At 41.5% G+C, this 18,828-nt stretch overlaps 1 protein-coding gene across 8 annotated transcripts in view; it reads left to right on the forward strand.

Annotated features, from left to right (window-relative positions):
• The window catches only part of AUTS2 (activator of transcription and developmental regulator AUTS2), a 757,775-nt gene that overhangs the window by 513,384 nt on the left and 225,563 nt on the right, over positions 1-18,828 (forward strand). For all 8 annotated transcript variants that reach the window (XM_027445973.3, XM_027445975.3, XM_027445972.3 and 5 more), the window contains one exon: positions 7,025-7,054. In XM_027445973.3, coding sequence (XP_027301774.1) covers positions 7,025-7,054 — 30 coding nt within the window. The remainder of the gene's footprint in view (positions 1-7,024; positions 7,055-18,828) is intronic.

Consider the following 18,828-nt stretch of genomic DNA (forward strand, 5'->3'; position numbering starts at 1 on the left):
GAAAGTGGTTCCAAGTTCTGAATATTATTGCTGTAAGGGGCAGATAACTTTAAATGTCCAAGACTGATACATTTCATCTGAAGTGAAGTAGTTGGATAAAATGGGATTCAGATTAGAGGTCAACATTGCAATCTTTTGTCCAGACTAAGGTAATTTGTGTAAAATGGGACTTTTATGTGAATAATCCATAATTTCAGCTTTTGAGAAACCAGGCCTGAAACTTCTCAGACCATTGCTGTTTCAGAGTCATACCTTACACTGAATCACTGTGGATAATGGTGAAGAATTGCTAAGCAGACTGTGATGTTAACCAATTTGTGAGATGCTATATATAAGATTCCTTGCCAAGGAGCTCCATGCTGAATGCTACTTGCAGGCGAAGTCAGAGATAGGAAAGAAAAAAGTGAAATTCTTGCTCTTAGTTTCTTTGTGACTCTGCCTGTCTCTATTTCATCAATTAGAAAATTGCCCATTTATTCCCTGGCTGTGTCTCCTTTCATCTAGGAGATGTTTTTTTCTCCTTTTTTCTTGGAAGCAAAGGTCTAATTGTATAGCTAAAATATCATCTTTGCCCTTTTCGGGGCTGTCAGTTTGTCATTGGTGGATAGATGGACAAGAATATTGTAAATGTCAGTGTGAACATGGCTGAGGTCTGGGTTTTCCCTCATTTTCTTCAGATTTCTTTTCAGCAGACAGATGAGCAGAATCACTTTGTTCAGTGCTGGCGTTTCAGCAGTGCTGACTCCTTTGGTGGCAATGATAAATGGATTCAAGATATGAAATAGCTGTTCCAGCAAAGTCCATTGAGCAGAATAGAGAACAATGCCCTCCTCAATGTCATTGTACATGATACATTCAATGATTGCCACTTTTTGCACAAGAATGTGTTCAATCAGCAAGGTACATAGAAATCCATGGTGTTGCTTCAGCCTGAATGAGCTGGTGAGGTGGCACAGACCTTTACTCAGCTTGATTTGGGCCAGACTCTCTCAAGCTATTTAAATGGGCTCAAATTATAGCTGTAACCTCATAAGGTGTCTGATTTTTGAAACGTGGCGTTGGGATCAGTCTCATTCTGCGGGTGCTGTGGGAGATGTGCTGTGCATTTTAACTTAACACTTTCCCCAGCTGGGGCAGATTTGGGAGGTACAATGCAGTCTTTAGCCCAATCCTCAGTTTTCTTTTTCTTATACAAAACGCAGCAATAATTAAGCCTTAAAAGGGAATTAGAGAGTTCTTTTTCTACTTCCCAGTTTATCAGACTGCAGTTATATTTGTGTATACTCCAGATGATGAGGAGTGCATCTAACACTTTCACAGCCCTGACTGATAGCAGTAAATTAGAAGGTTTAATCTGGGGCAGAAGGAAGACCTTTCGTTTTTGCTGGTGCAAAGACTTTATGAGGCTTTCTGTTCCCTCTTCACCTTGGGTTTATTTTAGGAACAATAATTTGAATTTTGACTGCAGCGTATGTATGGAAATGCAAGTTTGTTGGTTACTGATTCTGATTAGTGCTTCTCGAGCACCGAGTTGCAGAAATACTGGAAAATAAAGCTTGAACGTTTAGCACGCATGTGCCAAGTGATATGATGGCTGGTAGCCTGCACACTAGGTGTTAAAGGTGTGTGAACAGTTTAAGTGATAACTCTGGCCACTTTGAGCAGGTCATTGTCACTCTGGTCTTATTCTTGCTACTGGTTATATGGAAACTAGGAGCAACCATAATGCTTCCGCATGTCTTATAAAAATCTGTGGAGCTAGTTACGAGTGAGCTTTGTATATCCCAGGCTTTGGGTTTGGTTTGCAGTGCTGTAGATCCTTTGGGAAAAGTGTTAAGAGTCCCTCCTGCCCAGTACTAGACTTTCAGAAGCATAAACTAGCCATTTCAAAGGCTCCTTCCCCAGAGGGGCCCATCAGGCTGTGTTTTGAAAAGATCTCATGGCATTTTTTTCCATGCTCATTTGAAAACTTGGCCATAAATGAGAGCTGTGGGTGCTCAACAGTTCTGCTGATCTGGCTCTCATTACAGTGCCTAAATGAGAGCTAAGAGCGGGTCGGTTGGTAGGATTTTTGATAATGTAAGCCAGCATTTGGAAATGTGGCTCTGGGCTTTTTTCAAACCTGGCTCTGGGTGGCTGCAGCGTGTCACAACCTGTGGTCAGTGAGGGGATAGGAGGCGTCTTGGGCCTGAGCATCAGAGAAAGAAGCTTCAGCTTGTTCAGGTGTAAAAGGCATCCGCAGGCTCCTTGTCCTGATTCATTGTGTTACCACTCACAGTGAAGCTGATGGCAGTTACCCAAAAATCAAGCCATGCCATCTCTGAATGCTGTTTTGGATTCCTCGTTATTTGCAGAATATTCAGATACAGTGTGTGCATAGAGCCATGGTTTCCTGAAACAAGGCTGAAAACTGATCTTTTTGTAATAGGCACAGAATACTGAAACTGAGCCCAAAGTAGAAGGCCAGTACAAAACATTTGCATCACTTAATTCCAAAACAGGATGCCTAGTGCAGAAAATTGGAGTGGGACCTGCGCCTGGGAACATCTTCCAGCTTCATCAGACTTCCCAGGCGCTGTGAGCTACCTTCAGAGAAGCTCACTGAGCAGAGTTCACCTGGCCACAGTGGAAAGCACTGCTTTTAAAGAACCTTCTGAAAGTGCTGACTGCACATTATGGAAAACAATGGATGTTCAAAAACATTGGAAAAGCAGAACTGCTTCTGAAGGACAAGATCGCGGAGAAGAAACACGTCTACTGCTATTCCATTAATTTGCCATTGTTAAATCAGTGACATCTAAATTGTCATCTAGTATCTGTAGACATAGGGTCAGGCTCACTTTGCCATCCATTGCCATCACTTTTGTGTCTGGTAATGGCAAATCCTTAGGTGAGGTTTCCTCCTGGAAGTGTTGATAGGAGTATTTGAATCCTTAGAAAAAAACAGGCTGTCTCTAAGCTGTTCACAGAATAAAGGTGAATTGATTATTAATACATGAAACCTGTCAGGTAACAGAAATAGTAACCAAGCTACAAGGGATTGTGTAGCAGGCTTAACTGAGCCTGAGATAACATGGTTCTTTTGCTTCCATTGTATAGATTTTCATTGTGCTTTTGCTCTGAGAATCTCAAAGCACTTAAATCATTTTACGTTTTTTCTATGGCCCTGGAAGGCAGGGGAATGCTGGAGCAACTGAGGTAGCAAGCAGTGCAGGCTCAAGTCTTCAGAAGTGGCCAGTAGTTTTGAATAATCAACTTCACGGTTGTCAGCTCTGGTTTCCGAGACCTGTTCTCCAGAAGTTGTTAGCAGCGAGCCTGCAGGAGATGGAAGCACCTTGTGCCTCAGCACCTCAGGGAAGAAAATGCATCCAAGAATGTAAATGAGCACATCAGGGTAAGGACCACTGGGAAATGTGGGTGCAAGTGAAATGCCCGGAGTGCTCAAACAGCAAACCAGCCTCCGATGTGGGAAGAATGTACAATTGCTTTCATTCAGTTTCTAGCCTCAGTGGCAAACCTCTTCTGCAAGACTTTTGGAGTTACCCCTGCACATAAATCGTCAGATTTTTTTCCATGAAGCAGAGGAAATCCGTGTATTTAATCTTCAGGGAAAATTCAACGTAACGTGGCTGTGCAGAACACACACATGAATGCCTACACACAAGCACACACGTATATATACTGCATGAAAATAGAACCTTAATGCTGTGTACAAAGTCACTTCCTTCTGTCTTTCCATTTTTTTCTTTCATGTTGCTTGTCCATGAAATCCTGCTACGGGAACAGGACAGCACTGCTGGACTGCGGGTCTCCCTTCCTTGTGCCCCACCAACAGAACCTCTTTATGAGTGAAATAGATGCCTTGTGTATGCAGGACTCCTGGCATTTTACAAAGTGTATCTGGAGCCAGGCTAGGCAAACGTTAGGAGCTGTTTGCTGAGTGCATTTATTGCCTTTGCATAATTTATGAGCTGGAGGGGTTTGACCATCATTCGTCTCTGCCAGAGGCTGGCACTGAGGGCTCTGGAGGATGGAGCTGTAAATTGGATGGAGCGCTCCTGCTGAGCTCACAGCAAAGTCCTCGGGTCAGTGTGGGAATTTAATACCGGGAATGGAACTGTTTTCTCAGAGTGCCATGTGGGCCTCCACGCAGCAGAGGCTTTTTTGGCAGCCACGGTGACTGGCCAAATCGCGAAGCTGTCAGTCACTGGGCATGTTGTGAAGGGAGCCTGAGCATTTTTAATCGGCTTGGCATCCGTGCTGCTTCCATAATGGACACCAGTAGGTCTCAGTCCTTCGCCATATGCTTAACTCTGGAGACAAGGTGCTTCTGGGTATAGCAGTAATTATTTGATGTGGAATTAAGCGGACCTTGAAATTAGAACTGGACTGTCGGAAAGCAGGAGGCTTAACACTTTGATGGAAATAACTTCCCACCGATGTCGCTCTGTGCACTCTCTCTGCAGATTCACTCAGATACGGGTAACTGTTTTACTGGCAAATTCAGATGTCACTGCTGGCAAGTATTCTTCTCCCCAAGTACCTCCACACTGCAGAAAACACAAAACCCTGAGCTCTTTCCAAGCTTGTGAACCGGGAAAGACTTGATCCACAGCGGTGGAGAGATTACTTAAACCCAACAAAAAATGGTGGGGAGAGGAGCGGCTGCAAGGCGCTGTGACCGCAGCTGTGTCACAGGACACATGCACAGGAGCCCCAGCGGCAGGAGCCGATGGCATGTTGAAGCCCTCTGAAACCTGCTGGGAGAAGGGAATGATTCCTGCTTGCTTGTATAGCCACTTTCGACCCCCGTTCTTTCTCCTTTTGGATTCAGGCATAACAATCAGGACTTCTGTTGGACGTTGGCTGGAAGGTGGGGAGAGGACATGAGCAAATGGAGGAATTGGTTCTGGGCTCCCTATTTTGAAATACATAAGATGTGTCACCTTGATGTGTTATATGGAGCACATGGCTGGTGCAGGGTCCCCAGAACCACTGGGTGCTCCTGGCTGTAACCAAGCAGTGGAAGGAAGTGCTCTAGCCCCAAAGCTGAATTTTATCAGCAACTGTAAAATAGAGGTAGTAAATGGGAATTCTTTGTGATGTGCTGTGATTTTCATGGATGAAAATCCTTGTGTATTTTTGCTTATCTGCAAATGTCAGCCTTTGCTTTGCAAGCATACTTACCTATGCTTCCCCTCATACAAAAATCTCGTAAATGGAGTCATGTTGAAATCAAAATGTGTAATATTTACAGGGTAGGGGCATGAGTACTTCATATAAAAGCCCTACTGTCCCAGAAATGTGCAGTTTTCCTTTTGTCAGTTAAGTACCCTCCCTCCTTCATAAACTTGATCTCTGTACGAGGATTTCAAATTTTGAGTTAAAACTCTGTCATATCTTCATGCTCCATCTCATGTATTTACATGCAACTAGTGCTATATAAATCCTTTCAGATATTAAGTAGATTTCACTTCAATTTATATTTTGAATTATTTGAAAGGAGATTGTGATTTTTACCAATATTTTGCTTCATTTAAAATTAGTGGAAGAGTACCTATAGAAACGAGAACTATTTAAGTTCTTAGCTTTAGTTTGTTAGTATGTAGTTCACTGATGTGGAGAAACCACCTTTTCACCCCCCTGTACCAGTGAAGACAAGGGAAAAGCAAGTGAAACAGAAAAGTTGTAGTTAAGGAACATATAGAAGGAGACATGCCTTTTACAAACCAAACGTATATTTGTGGGTGTAGCTGTTCACATTCCACTGTATAGTTAACCTTTGGAATTCACAACGTATAAATAATTTTGCAGCAATTTGGTTGTCTTACAAAAATACTCACAGATGCAAACACATAAAGGGCTTTGCTAACTTCTCTAAGGACATAATGCAATCTGCTAGTCCTTGACTTAAGAAAGCCCAGTTCTTCATTTTCGTGATCTTACACTTCCCTTCGAAACATCTGACACACGGAGGTGGGAGTTCAACCTTTCCTGACAGAGGCAGGTCAGTCCTCCAGACTCTAAGCCCAGAGTTTGAAAAACAAGAGGAGATATTTCCCTCATTCTTCTGCTGCAGAGGGAGCCAAGTGTGATCACCTGGGAGTTGCCCAGAATTAGGTGGGATGAATCAGATCTCTGGTGTCTAGGACAGAAGCAGCTAGGTGTGAGTTGCATGGGCCTTACAGGGTTATTTCCAGAACAGCTTTTGTACTTCTAGCAAGTTTAAGCATGCTTTGGCTTTCTATTGCTTGTCTGTGTTGGAGCTTGATTCACCTAGTCCTGCTGCATTTCTACGATAGTAAAAGAGATAAAAAAATGAGCAACGGCACTTGGTAATTAGCAAGACCCACTGGTGTTACTGTTCAGCATCCTGTGGTATTGTGTTGGCTATGTTACTGGGGCTAGTTCTGAATTACAGAGAGCCCCAATGAATCACTTTCTTGGGCACATTGTTCCTTCTGCCGTGAGCTGTCTGAATTCTTCAATGCAACACCTGTAAGCAATGACAAGGGGTGTGCCCTCTAAGTAGTTCTGGAGTAAAATGGCAGCCTTGTAAATGCTTCACTTCTGGGAAGGGTGAACTTGAGCCATTTCTATGCTCTCCTACCCAAAAAACATTTGAAACCAAATTACTGGTAGGCAGCATGAGCAATATCATCCTTCAAACGAAAACAAACTGCTCTCTAATACTGTTTTTCTTCTTCCCTGATCCAGTTTTAGAGCCTAAGTGTGTTCATGCACCATCAACTCTCATGCATGTGAATTAAACTAACATAGGGCATTGCAAATGGCTTTTGTTTTCAGTGCATTTTTTTTTCATAATTCAAACATGCAAATGATGGTCTTCAACAACAGTGTGGAGAAAATTTTCCTCCTGTACGGTAACTGAGTTATTTCCTATAGGTACCAAATGCAACACCACAGGTCTTCAGTGTTTCAGCCATCTTGTTTATAATAATTTTTAATTTTTTTACCATAGCAAATTTTTCTTACCTGTTCTTTTTTCCTTTTTGTGTTTCAGTGTGACAGCGACAGTGATCAAGAAGAAAAGGTAGGAAAGGAAATCTGTATGGGAGCAAGAATATTTTGTTGGGTTTGTTGCATTCACTTATTCTTATTATTTTGTTATTTATTCAAAGTTTCTTTTTGGATTGATCCAAGTCAACTCTATACAAAGCAACACCTTTGTTCCCTTTAATTTGATTTTGGAATAGACCTCCAAGGAAAGAGTATTCTAATGAATATTTTGGAGGTTACACAATTCATCTTCAAGCATATTGATGCCATGGTTTGTGTGGGTTGTTTATGAACACCAGTCTGACTGCCGACCCTTTCTAAGGTTACATTTTCCCTTGGGAAGTTCTAACAGTTTAATAACGCAACTGAATATATTTGTAACCTTCACATTTGCACTTTTCAACAGTTATTTAACCACATGCTTGCCTGTTTTGCTTCTCTGTAGTCAAGGGTCTTAAAGCTCAAATTGAAGTGCTAAGGTCAACATGCATATAAATATAAAATTATATATATACATATACTTAGAAACAACGTTTGGAAACTGTGCATTACATCAAGCGACACAACATGCTGATGGTTATCATAATAACTGGGTTTCTAAGCAGAAAATGGAAAAAAAGTTATGCTGAAAAATAACCAGACATTGGTCTCTAACACTTTTTTTTTTGGAAAGCTAATAGTAATGAAGAAATAGTATTCACACTGATGCATTTTTGAGTTTTATTTCTTATGCTATAAACAGACTAACATCTACCTTTCTTCTTTGGCAAAAATGAAATAATCATTGCAGAAAAACTCGTATAATTTCATTATTTCCAGGTTGGATTTTGTGATTTTCATTTGTATGTTGAGCCTTAAGGGATGTTTTGACAATATAATCACTTTTTCCTCCTTTTTCACTGGGTAAATTGGGGGATAGAAGTTGGGGAGGGTAAAGTAATGTCAAAAACTATCATTTGTATCCTATCTTTGAATTGTTTAGAGTTTCATGAGTGTTCTGTTAGCTAGCTTCAAGTTAAGCCAAGAAGAAGAGAGGTGACCATTTTGGCATGTGGCTAATACAACAGAAAAAATATGGTGTAGAATCCGCATGGAAACAATGGACACAGAAATCAGCTTTCATGTTTTAATCAGATCTGTACAGGATTTGTGTAGGAAAAAGCCCAGAAATTTTTCAAACTGTTCTGTATACAATTGCCAAAGCTTTGCCCTTCAGCTTCCAGTAATTTCCCAAGTAGAGATTTTTTTTTTCCTTGTGTTTCTTAATAATTTGCTAACTGTGTTAAAGAACCACTGTTTACTTTGAACTGCAGTGATTTCCCTTTCATAAGGGAACTAATCACTGGAGTTAATCAGTGTGACAACAGAAAGGGGAGGTTTTGTTGGGTTTTTGCACAGAATATTAACCTGCACTTTTAGATATGAATTTTTAATGCATTACCATTACATTCCATCCTGTGAAGTGATTATTCATTTTCAGGATGTTCCTTATGCAGTAGAAGATGATAAACTGAATCTCAGCTGCTGTGTTTATGGCACCCAGAACTAGAAGTGTAATTTCCTGCCACTGCTGCATTCACAGAGCCAACCTCTGCCAGTTTCACAATATTTTTCTCTTACAGCGCATCCATATAAAAAGGCAAATCAGCAACTTTGGGCATGGTGGTGGTGTGCGGGTTGAGTGTTGTGTCTGCAAGGTAATGCAAGAGATACTCAAGACCATACCTCACGCAGAATATCCCCGTGCTTGCGTGGGCAGGATTTGAAATCCAGACATGCATTTCATCTCTGTGATCTATATTTTGTCTTCCACCCTAATGAAACAAGATTAAGTGCAGATCCAAATATCCCTGATAATTTAGTGCTTTTCAAATCCCAGCACCAGACCCAGCTTTGAGTTTTATAGCTCAGGCCCAGTTCTAAAAGATGACTGCTAACCCCAGCGCGTGTATGCCGCCTGTGCTGGCAGCTCAGGCAGAGATCTAAAGGCCTTGTTCTGCTGTTAATTTGAATTCAGCATATGTAGCCTGTTATAAAATGCGAGACATCATCATTTGAGCAGGTCAAGCATATTCAGATGAAGACAAATGGTGCTTATTTGATTTTCTTAAAATCAGGAAATGAAAAAAGTGCTCTCTGGAGAAATCATGTTCTGCCTGACTTAGATGATAGACCAAGGCATGTACCCCAGATAAGAACAGGCGCTCGTCTTGCGGTTTTTATCTCTGAAGGACGGTCGGGACTGTCAGCTCGCTGACATGTGCATTATCCATGTCATTTTAAACAAAGTGACCTGTAGAAAAGTGCACTCTGCCGTGACATGATAATGGGCTGTTGGATGACAGGTAAAGTACACACTATAAAGGAGGCTGTGCGTTATTCCTTTGTTTAACTGACAAGTAGAAACTTCTTTTCTTCAGACAGGCAGGATCTTTTAGATCTCTTTCAATAGAACCCAGAAGATTTTGAATCCCTGCTTTAAATAAAATAACATTTTTAAGACCAAAAATTCCTATGAGCACAATGCACTGGGAGAAGTGAGGGTGCCAAACCTCTGTGCGAGAGGTTGGTCGTTTCTTAAATAGTGCTCAGCATCCGCAGTTCTCATCAATAAGCGCAGGAGCTGAGGATACTCAGCAGGATTAGAAGTTTTAAGATCCGTGACCCAAATGTCTCAGATCATTATGAGGGTATCGGTCTCCAACTATGGAGCTGTTCAGTAGCAAATTGTCAGATTGCTCTACCTTGGTCCTAGGTCAATGTATTCTGAGGATTGTGGAGTCACTTTCCTCCTTGCAGAATCATCTTTCCCTGAAATGAGGGGAGCTACTTTCTTTTAGGACCATCTCTTGCAGACTTCAACATACCGTGGTATATGGAATACACAGTGTGTTGCTGCAGGTGAACTTGGTACACACTGTTCAGAAATATGGAAATAATTTTGCCTTTCAGATTTCTGAGGACAAACCCACAACAGGTATCACAACACAGGGTGTAGGAAAAAATGTAAATATTTCTACTAGAATTGATAAATCCTGTAAACCAGAAAGATAGGCCAGTGTCTTTGAATAAAGAAAAGGCAGGTCAGTATGATGAGAGGTGTGTGACAGGTGGAGGTGGCTCGGAGACACTCCGGTTCAAGCACAACTAGATGGGCCACAGTGAAGCAGGAGAGTCCATGAAAGAGTGGGACCTGGGAAGCTGGGGAGCAGATGAATTGTGTGGTGACAGAGGAGGAAAAGCAATGTCTCTTAGGCTGTTAGTATGCTTTTTTCCCCACTTGAATATGTATCTATCCGGCTGTGTAAATCATTGTTGATATCTGATCTCTATTAGGTGGTGGCTGTGCCTCCAATCCATCTTCCCTAGCCTTTAATTGGGAGCCGACAGACAGAGTCACTTGCTGTCTGCGTCTGCCCTCAAATGAGACATTTCTCCAGAGGTTTCACTGGAAGAAGAAATAAGGATATTTAATTGAAAAATGATGCAGCCCCTGCTTAGCAGAACTGTAGCTAAGGCTGTGTCAGCATCTCAATTTTAAATGACATGTTTGGGATGGATAATTTATCTATTTATATAGATTCATGCTCCTTCATTCCAATTTGGCACACAGTACTGGACTGGAGCATTCAAAAGTATGCATTCTGCTCTCCTGTTGCTAAAAATCCTGAGGAGGTAGCGAGTACATCTGTGGAGAGAGAGTATATTTGGAGGACTGGCATCAGAATGTAAAGCACTAATACTTAGGGAGATGTCATTTTCCATCTTGGGATCCTTTCAGCAAATGCCGCTGGGATTTCTTACTGCATCTGAAAAAAAGTGTGGATCCCAGGGGAGCTCAGATTTTCTCCATTAAAAAGTCTGTCAGTCTTACTCTTCGAGCAGGTCTCTAGAGCTGATAATCTAAAATTAGGGCAAGCTATTGCACAGCTGACAAATTCAAGTGCAACTGTATTATCTTCTGATTTCTAGAGACAATCTTAAGAAATTATACCTGTGGTAATTAATGCAATACTAAAAACATTACTGCAAATATGTAGTCTGTTTTCTGGAAATAAAAGCAGGTCTTGGTCTAAAACACCATACAAATAGCTTTGATAAGTAAGTCGAGTGCTAAAGATGAGTTACCGAGTAAGGTCCTTTTTCATTCACCATCTCCACCGTTTTCTTTCACCACTCCATTTAATTGGTCTGATTTTAAAATTAAGGCTCAATCTGAGGCACTTTAGTGATTTTCTCTTCATAGGAAAATATTTCATTGATCACTGGGAACTGCTTTGCAGTGTACTCAGGGTTGTTACTTATGCTTGATTCAAGAGGAAAAAAGACCAGCTTCTTGCTTGAATTTTATCCAACTTTGATAGGATGTGCAACTTAAAAATTGCTCCAGTTCATGACTTAATTCTATGTATATCTTAATGGTACCCAATCAATTCTCCCTTGATGATGTTCCTGAATGCCATTAAAATGCTTTCTTCACCGATACAGCCTAGGCACTACCAAGGGCACCTGCTGAAATGGCCTTTGTTCAGGGTGGACTTTGTCTAGAATGCTAAGGGAAGAAAGAGGTTGGTTAAACTTGTGGCTAAGTGTGCAAAACATTCATGTGTGGTCGTAGTGAAAGAATAACAATGCCTACCCAAGCTGGGTGGGGGATTTGGGCTGGGTGGGTGCTGTGGTTCCTTGAGAAGGCTGTGCTGGTGGGAGCTGGCTGCGGGTAAGACTTGGTGGTTTTTCTCTGAACTGCTACTGAAAGCACCATGCGAGTGATGAGCAAGTCATCGGAAGCATGATATTGTCTGGCATCGGAATATTTCTAATGATAATGCTAATACATTTGATTGCATATAAAACAGCTGCAAAGCTAAGGTTATGCCATGGAAAATATCATAAATCACTCTGGTATGTTGAGATAAAGAGAACAGTTCTTTGTGTATAACTGTACACACAGAAGCATACACACGCGCACCCTGTGTGTGTTTCTGAAGAGGTATCGGACCATTGTTTTGTGCATAGGCTTTAGAGAGAGCTTTTGGAGCAGTGTTTTGGCAGATGTGTGTTGCCCAATTTAATATGTAAGTTGGATTTCAGTGGTTGGTGGTTAAATATCCACACATACTTGTCTTTGTGTTTGTGTGTGTGTAGTTTGCTTTCGAATGTTCTTCTGGCTAAGTTTGAAAAACATATTTTTTTTTTTTATCCCAGCTTTATGAACTCACCTGGTTTAGGTAACTATAAGCAGTCTGATATATTTGTTATGAGAGGAACTTGGGCTGGGCCTACTGAAAGCCATACCCTTCAGCCCACTGAACAAAGGCACAGGTGGGTGCTGACAAACTTGGCAGAAAAGCCGATTCCCCCCTGCCCTCCACTCTGAGCATCCTGCTTGGCTGCGTCCTGCCGGCCGAGCAGAGCATCGCTTCCCACTGTGCTGCCCACCGCGTCCCCTCCCAAACATCTGCAGGGCACAGCAAATCTTTCTGTCTTCCAATAAAGAACCCGAAGCAACCCCACCATAAACTACGCTCAAAAACATAAGACCAAGGTAAATAGCACAGGGCTGCCTTCTGTATGTTCTGTTGCTGGAAATAGAAACTCTATCACAAGTGGATTACATAGTAATGAAATTGCTTTTTGCTTGAGTATTACACCCATCTACATGCATAAATTGGTGTAATTCACTCTCATGTGGGCAGTTCCTTCAGCATGGAATTTGTTTAGTAGGATTCTTGGAAGCAAAACCGTCAGAGATTTTTTTTCCTCTTGCTCCCAGGGAAAGAGAAGTTTGGGTAGCCTCTCAAACAGAAGTGTCCACCAGGATGGGACCAGAGCTGTGGCAGATAGGTAGCTGGCAGCCAGCTCCATTTCTTGTGACTATATGTGACATCTGTACTCTTCTTATTGTCCATAAACTCAGCCAAGGATTTTTTTTAATTTGCTTTTTTAGTTTATTGCTGGAGTAAAAATAATAAATTATAATTGTCCCACTCTGGAAAACTCTGGTCAAAGAGGGAGCTCTCAGCATTTATTGCGCTATCGAAAGAAGGGCATATCATCAGAGTTCATTTCCTCATCCCTTTCCTCTACACTATTCAGCTCTAGATGCAGCATTTGATAACTGGGTTGGTTTCTAGAGGAAAATCTCGAAATGTGAAGTGTGTCATCTCCAGTCTCGCAAGAGAGCCTGAGAAGTACGTGCGTAGCCTCAGGTGGCAGGAGATGTTCCAGGGCTTCAGGCAGGTGGGAGCTCCAGGAGGGCAGGAGGAGGGATCCCCCAAGCAGCCCCCCTTGGGGGCAGGAGAGGTTTTGTGGGGATGGTTCCAGCTGGGGACAGGGGCTGAGCAGTCACCCTGCCATTCAGTTGTATCGCACTGAGCACCCGCACGCTACTCATGAAAGGCTGAAAGGATTATTTACAATAACAAGAGAGCGCTGAATACTTGGAAAAGCTCCTTGGATGGTGGGTACCAACATGTTTAGCAAATAAGGCTCCATGGGGAAACGGTGGCTGAGAACCCAATTCTAAGCAATTACTTCAGGTCATGGGATACTGATATCTTACTGTTTGCCGTGTATTTATTTTGGCTAAGGATAGGATTAGAGAAATAGTTTCTCAGTATTATTCTTATAACAGTTTCTGCAAAGCCAGGATGTTTCCCATCAGTGAGATTTATACTGCATATTTGCACAGGTGTTGTCTTTTTAGCTCTGGAAAAAGCAGCACCTTAAACTTGCCCCAAGGGTGAAAGATCACCCAGACTTTATATGCTAGCAACGCTCAGGCAATCATGAAGTATTTCTTACTGTTTAAGGCCCATTAGGAGAAAAGATAAGGATCCTTTTTATTCATTTGATGTGCCACATAGAGGGTCCCTACAGCTAGAGTGGTAATAAAACCGGAGCCAAGCATGTTCGTTGTAAAAGATTATGCGCTTGCCGCTAAGGGGAGCGAACACGTTGTTTACAGGCGTGGGTACGTGCTCCTGGGCTGGCTGTGCCACCGTGCCTTCAGCCCGTGATTTGTCCTGTCCTTTATCATCTCTGTCACTCGGCAGCATGTTGTCATAGGTAACGTATCACTCCCCCTACCCTCTCCCCCTTCCTCGGCCGGCTCCCCCCCCTTTTTTTTTGTACCCATTTCGTGTAGAAAATTTGTATTTACTTTGGGAGTGTAATTTGTTCCTCATGGATAATGTGACCCTTAGCGGAGCTGGATCATGGGTTAGTTGAAGTGATATTTTCCGCTAATGGTAGTCGTACATCATTGCTGTCAGCTCGGGTTAGGAGGCAAGCACATTACAGCTCCATTTTACCTCTGCAGGCATCTGGGATTATTTGCCATAACTGAGTATGACATGACCGCACTACAGAGTGCATTAAAATTTTACTAGCTTCTCAGGCAAGTTCCTTGGCTCCAGCCTGCCTTCAGGCAGGAGTAATGATGGATACCTCTAAGGTCCTGACTTCCTGCACCAAGGATACTCAATGTCAACGGCCCAAACAGGTTTTGCTCTCCCCAGGGCTTTAGACCATCTTCTGGCAGCTGAGTAAACAATCAAGAGCCGGACCCCAGGGAGGCTGGCACAGATGCCCCCGAACGCTCCTGCGAGGCTGCGTGGTGCTTGCAGAGTTTGGGCACTGTCACATCCCTGTCTTAGAGCATTGCTCTCAAGCCTCGGGTTTGAAAAAATAGCATTTGCAAGCTGGCTTATGTAGATAGAAATAAAATCATTGTTTGAAAATAGAAGTTGCAAAAGTATTGAGGAATGTGGAGTGAGATGTGTGTGTGTGTAACAGGCATGTAACGTGGTGCATAACCAGTGTGTAATATGCAAATACACCAGAAGTTGAAGTTATATTTGTATGTTCATATTGCACTGCATTTTATGCTTAATGAGTATATGTGGTGTGCCAGTACATACATACAACTGTACCAGCACGTGTATTCATTATTTTAAATTTTTATTATTTTTATACAGGCAAATACTGTTCTCATATAGGATCACAGAGTACCAATTATGGCATATGTACACGTGTATTATTTTGCAGAATGATTTTACATCTGCACATGCATACTATTGAAATAATAGCCACCATTTTCCTTGAACATACCGGTTTATATAGATGTACGTTATTTGTAAATGTCTATATATTTTTGACATTCAAAATTAGAGGTATAGCTAAACAGAAAAATGTGAGTTTAGAAAACTTAGGAGTGAGATTAAATAGAAGGTAGTAGTATTTGTAAATGTTTATTGAAAAAGCATAATACATACTCCAAGGTAAATTTATTGCAGCCTCCTAGTGGCTTTGTAAATATCTACAATACACGTATGCACTGCCCACAAGCTCTCCTCCCCATAGCAGCACTAATATCCATTATTCTTTCAGCCAAGAGGTACATAATTACGCAGAGCATTTCTGTAAGGTAGGCAGGTGGTGTGCGTTTGAAATCCTAGAAGTTGGTCTCTTCTGTCCTCTTTCTACTTCGTGTGACTTGGCAGATGGAAGAAGAATTAGGGTGGTTTTGCTTGTTTAGCTTTGTTGTTTTGTCTTTTAAAGTGTTTGATCACCTACATATTCACAGTGAGGTGAGATAAAGTGGCAGGGCTGATCAACTCGTGCTCAGTATAACCTGGAGGTTGTCTGCGTTCAGACTGCCCCCGAATGCCCATCGAAATTTCCGTAAGTCATGCCATGTTGGGCACGCTCTGCTTTTCCTGTTGTTTCATTTGGGCAGAGTTTGGGGACGTGCTACTGATTTAGACAACTTGATATTTTGTTTTGGTACAATGCATTCCTGACAATAAATCTTTCTGTCTTTATTGTAGAACTTAGATCCAAACTTTACTGGGCCCAGGAGTTTTATCTGTGTATAGATGCTAGGATTTGATTCTCTGTGGGGGAGGAGAGAGGAAGAAGAGATTAGAGATTAAAGCCGATGATGTGCTCAGCACTGTACAAGAAACAGCAGAGACGATTTCAGACCTCTCTAAGGATAAGATGCAAATTCCTAAAGCCTCCTCAGCAGCTTAGATCACAATAAGAAAGGCATTCCAAGTGATAGATATTTTTGCGTGTTCATATTTTAGTGTTACATCTCTTTTTGTATGTAACAAAACTTTTATCAAAGTAGTTCTGTGAAGGCTCTTAGAGTAAGTGGGAATGCCAGGCCAGATTTAATTTTCAGGGTGCCACTGATACAGAAGTAAAATCACAGAATGAGTTTCTGATCTTGCATGTAACTATTTCAAGTCAGTGAAGAAATAAGTGAATATAAGCTCACACGCTCACTGAAATGCAGCATTTGGGAAATATTTATCTTGGGTGAAGGATTTTCAATTTAATTTAGATTGTTTCAGCTGAGATGCTTTCTTGAGGTATGTCTTTAATTTTGCACGAGTGTCTGTAAACCTTCCCCTAAAAAAATAAAATAAAATAAAAAAATAGATATCATGAAAGGAATTCCATGTGTGGAACATGCTGGCACATTCCTCATGATCAGTCTACCGATATAGAGATATTTGTTCATTAGATGTATGCTTTATATGTGTGCTTGGGAGCAGGTATTAATGAGCATGCACTTACGGTATGTGTGTACAGAGACAGACAGAAACTCAATCTGTGGATCTTGGAGTTTGTCCATGTCCAAACATATCTGGGTTATAAAAAGTGTTCCTTCAAGGACTGTGCAGTATATGTTATTCAAGTATTATATTCATATACACTTTATGCTATTGAATAACATCTGTTTTTCATAACAAATCAGATTTTATAATCATGTATGAAGCATGCTCCCCATTCCTGAATGTCTGTTCTCATATTTCCCTGAAAAGAAAAAAAAAAAAAGGAAGTCTTAGGTTTGAGAACTGAGAAGGTGAAACATTTCTTTGGAGATTTATTTAGAAAGAAAAAAATAAAAATATATACATATAGAGAGAGAGAGAAGTTATGACAATTATTCCATGTTTTTAAGAGTCTTGGAGGCCACAACACATGTAACCATCTCAGGTTTCTCACAAACATATCCAAGGACAGGCTGAAAACAAGGAGACAGGAAATGAAATGCATGCAGCAATGAGTTGAGAAGGATTCCAGCAAGTACTGCTTCGGTTTTCTGCATATTTCTCTCCATCTGGCTCAGCACTAATAAGGGTATTGTGGACTTGGAAGTGGTAAATGACAGCTACTGTACATCTCAGGCTTCAGAAGTTCCCCCAGACAGGGGAGAAGTTAAAGATGGTAGCAAATGGTTTGAGTTAGGGCTGGGGCTGCAGGTACCAGCAACGTGAGGGAGAGTCTTCGTGAGCTTTCATCTCGCTCTTCATCCAGTGTAGATTTCGCATCATCTCCTCCTCCCTGTTCCCTTGCACTACTCACAGACAGCATGTTCTCTGAAAGTCTCTTTTCCTGACCGTTGTTATTTCACCCACAGATGAGGTCCTGCCTTATTTATTGTAAGGATACTGTCCGTTATTTTGGAGGATAAGCCATTGGCTGTGATGAAGATAACCTTAGGTTGTCAAGTTCACATAGCAGTGCCTTGAGAGTCAAGTAGCTGTAGTTTTTAAGACATGCAGATGTGCAAGCAATGAGTACGTTGTAAATATACAGCATATTTGGTGACAGACCATTTTACATATTACTCATACATGGTAACAGACCACCTCCCCTTAGCTGGTGTGTTGGTATGTGGCTCCACTGAGGAGTAAGTGCCTCTGAAAATAGGAAAGATGTCAAAAACAGGTTTAGCTTTTAACTGACCAGGTTCTCCCAGGCTCCCAAAATCTGCATTCCATGAGCTGCTGGTCTCTGTGCTGAGATCCATGGTGGGCAGTGGGAAATGTGTAAGAAAAGGCTTAAGGTGAACCTGACATGCTTTGCTTTGAAAATATGAGTCAAATTGGGTGCATTGACACTTGCAAGCCCTTCTCTGAACTCTTGAAAGTCTGGATTCACTTCTAGGTGTTATTAAGATGCCTGCTTTGTAATTTTCATCTAGTAGGAGGCACCAAGATGACCTTTGTGTCTTCAAAAATTGCCTGGGCTTTCTAATTTGTGCTGGTATGTCCTCTTAAAATGCACCACCAAATTTCTGGGTTTTGCAGGCCATCTCAGCACTGCATTTAAGCTGACTCTGGACAGTCAGACAATATTAAACAAGGTTGTTCATTCATAACAAAAGCATCCTAATTGAGTTACATTATTGCATTAACTGTAGCAATCAGATTGAACCAAATCACTGAGCGATAATGTCATTTTCCAGGGTATCATTTGTAGAAACCAGTTGTGCTGTAAGATGCAATAACTTACTTAATCCTGTAGAGTTTATGGTGACTTATGTGTCATATCAAATTCCTTACTTTCAGAGAAAACCAAGCAGTTAATGCATGGCTGTGAAAGGGCACTGAGTGATGAGTTTATAGAGAAACATTTGGCAGATCCGAGACAAACTGAAGGCTGAGTGGTAGTTCTTAATAACCTCAGATAAAGGGGCCATTCTAGGAACGGATAAGAGATGCAGCATTTTTAAATTGTTAACTTTTGGCAACACACTGACGGTACTGTTTGTTTTAGGGGGTTGATAGATGGCTGCTTTATTGGTTCTGAGTTGCCCATTGAGTACAAATTCTCAGGCAGACACTAGGGAGGAAGATCGAGAAGTTAATTTTAGACTCTACGTGCCAAATGCTTACAAGTGACCTCATTTGGCAAACTTGGTTTCTGTCGGCATTTTTATGTGCACTGACACCACGATGTTTGCTGGGGGGCTGTTGTTGATGCATTACAGTTCTTTGTTTTGCTTTG

The sequence above is a fragment of the Anas platyrhynchos genome, chromosome 20 (genome assembly GCF_047663525.1).
Source record: "Anas platyrhynchos isolate ZD024472 breed Pekin duck chromosome 20, IASCAAS_PekinDuck_T2T, whole genome shotgun sequence".
In the NCBI taxonomy this organism is placed as follows: Eukaryota; Metazoa; Chordata; class Aves; order Anseriformes; family Anatidae; genus Anas; species Anas platyrhynchos.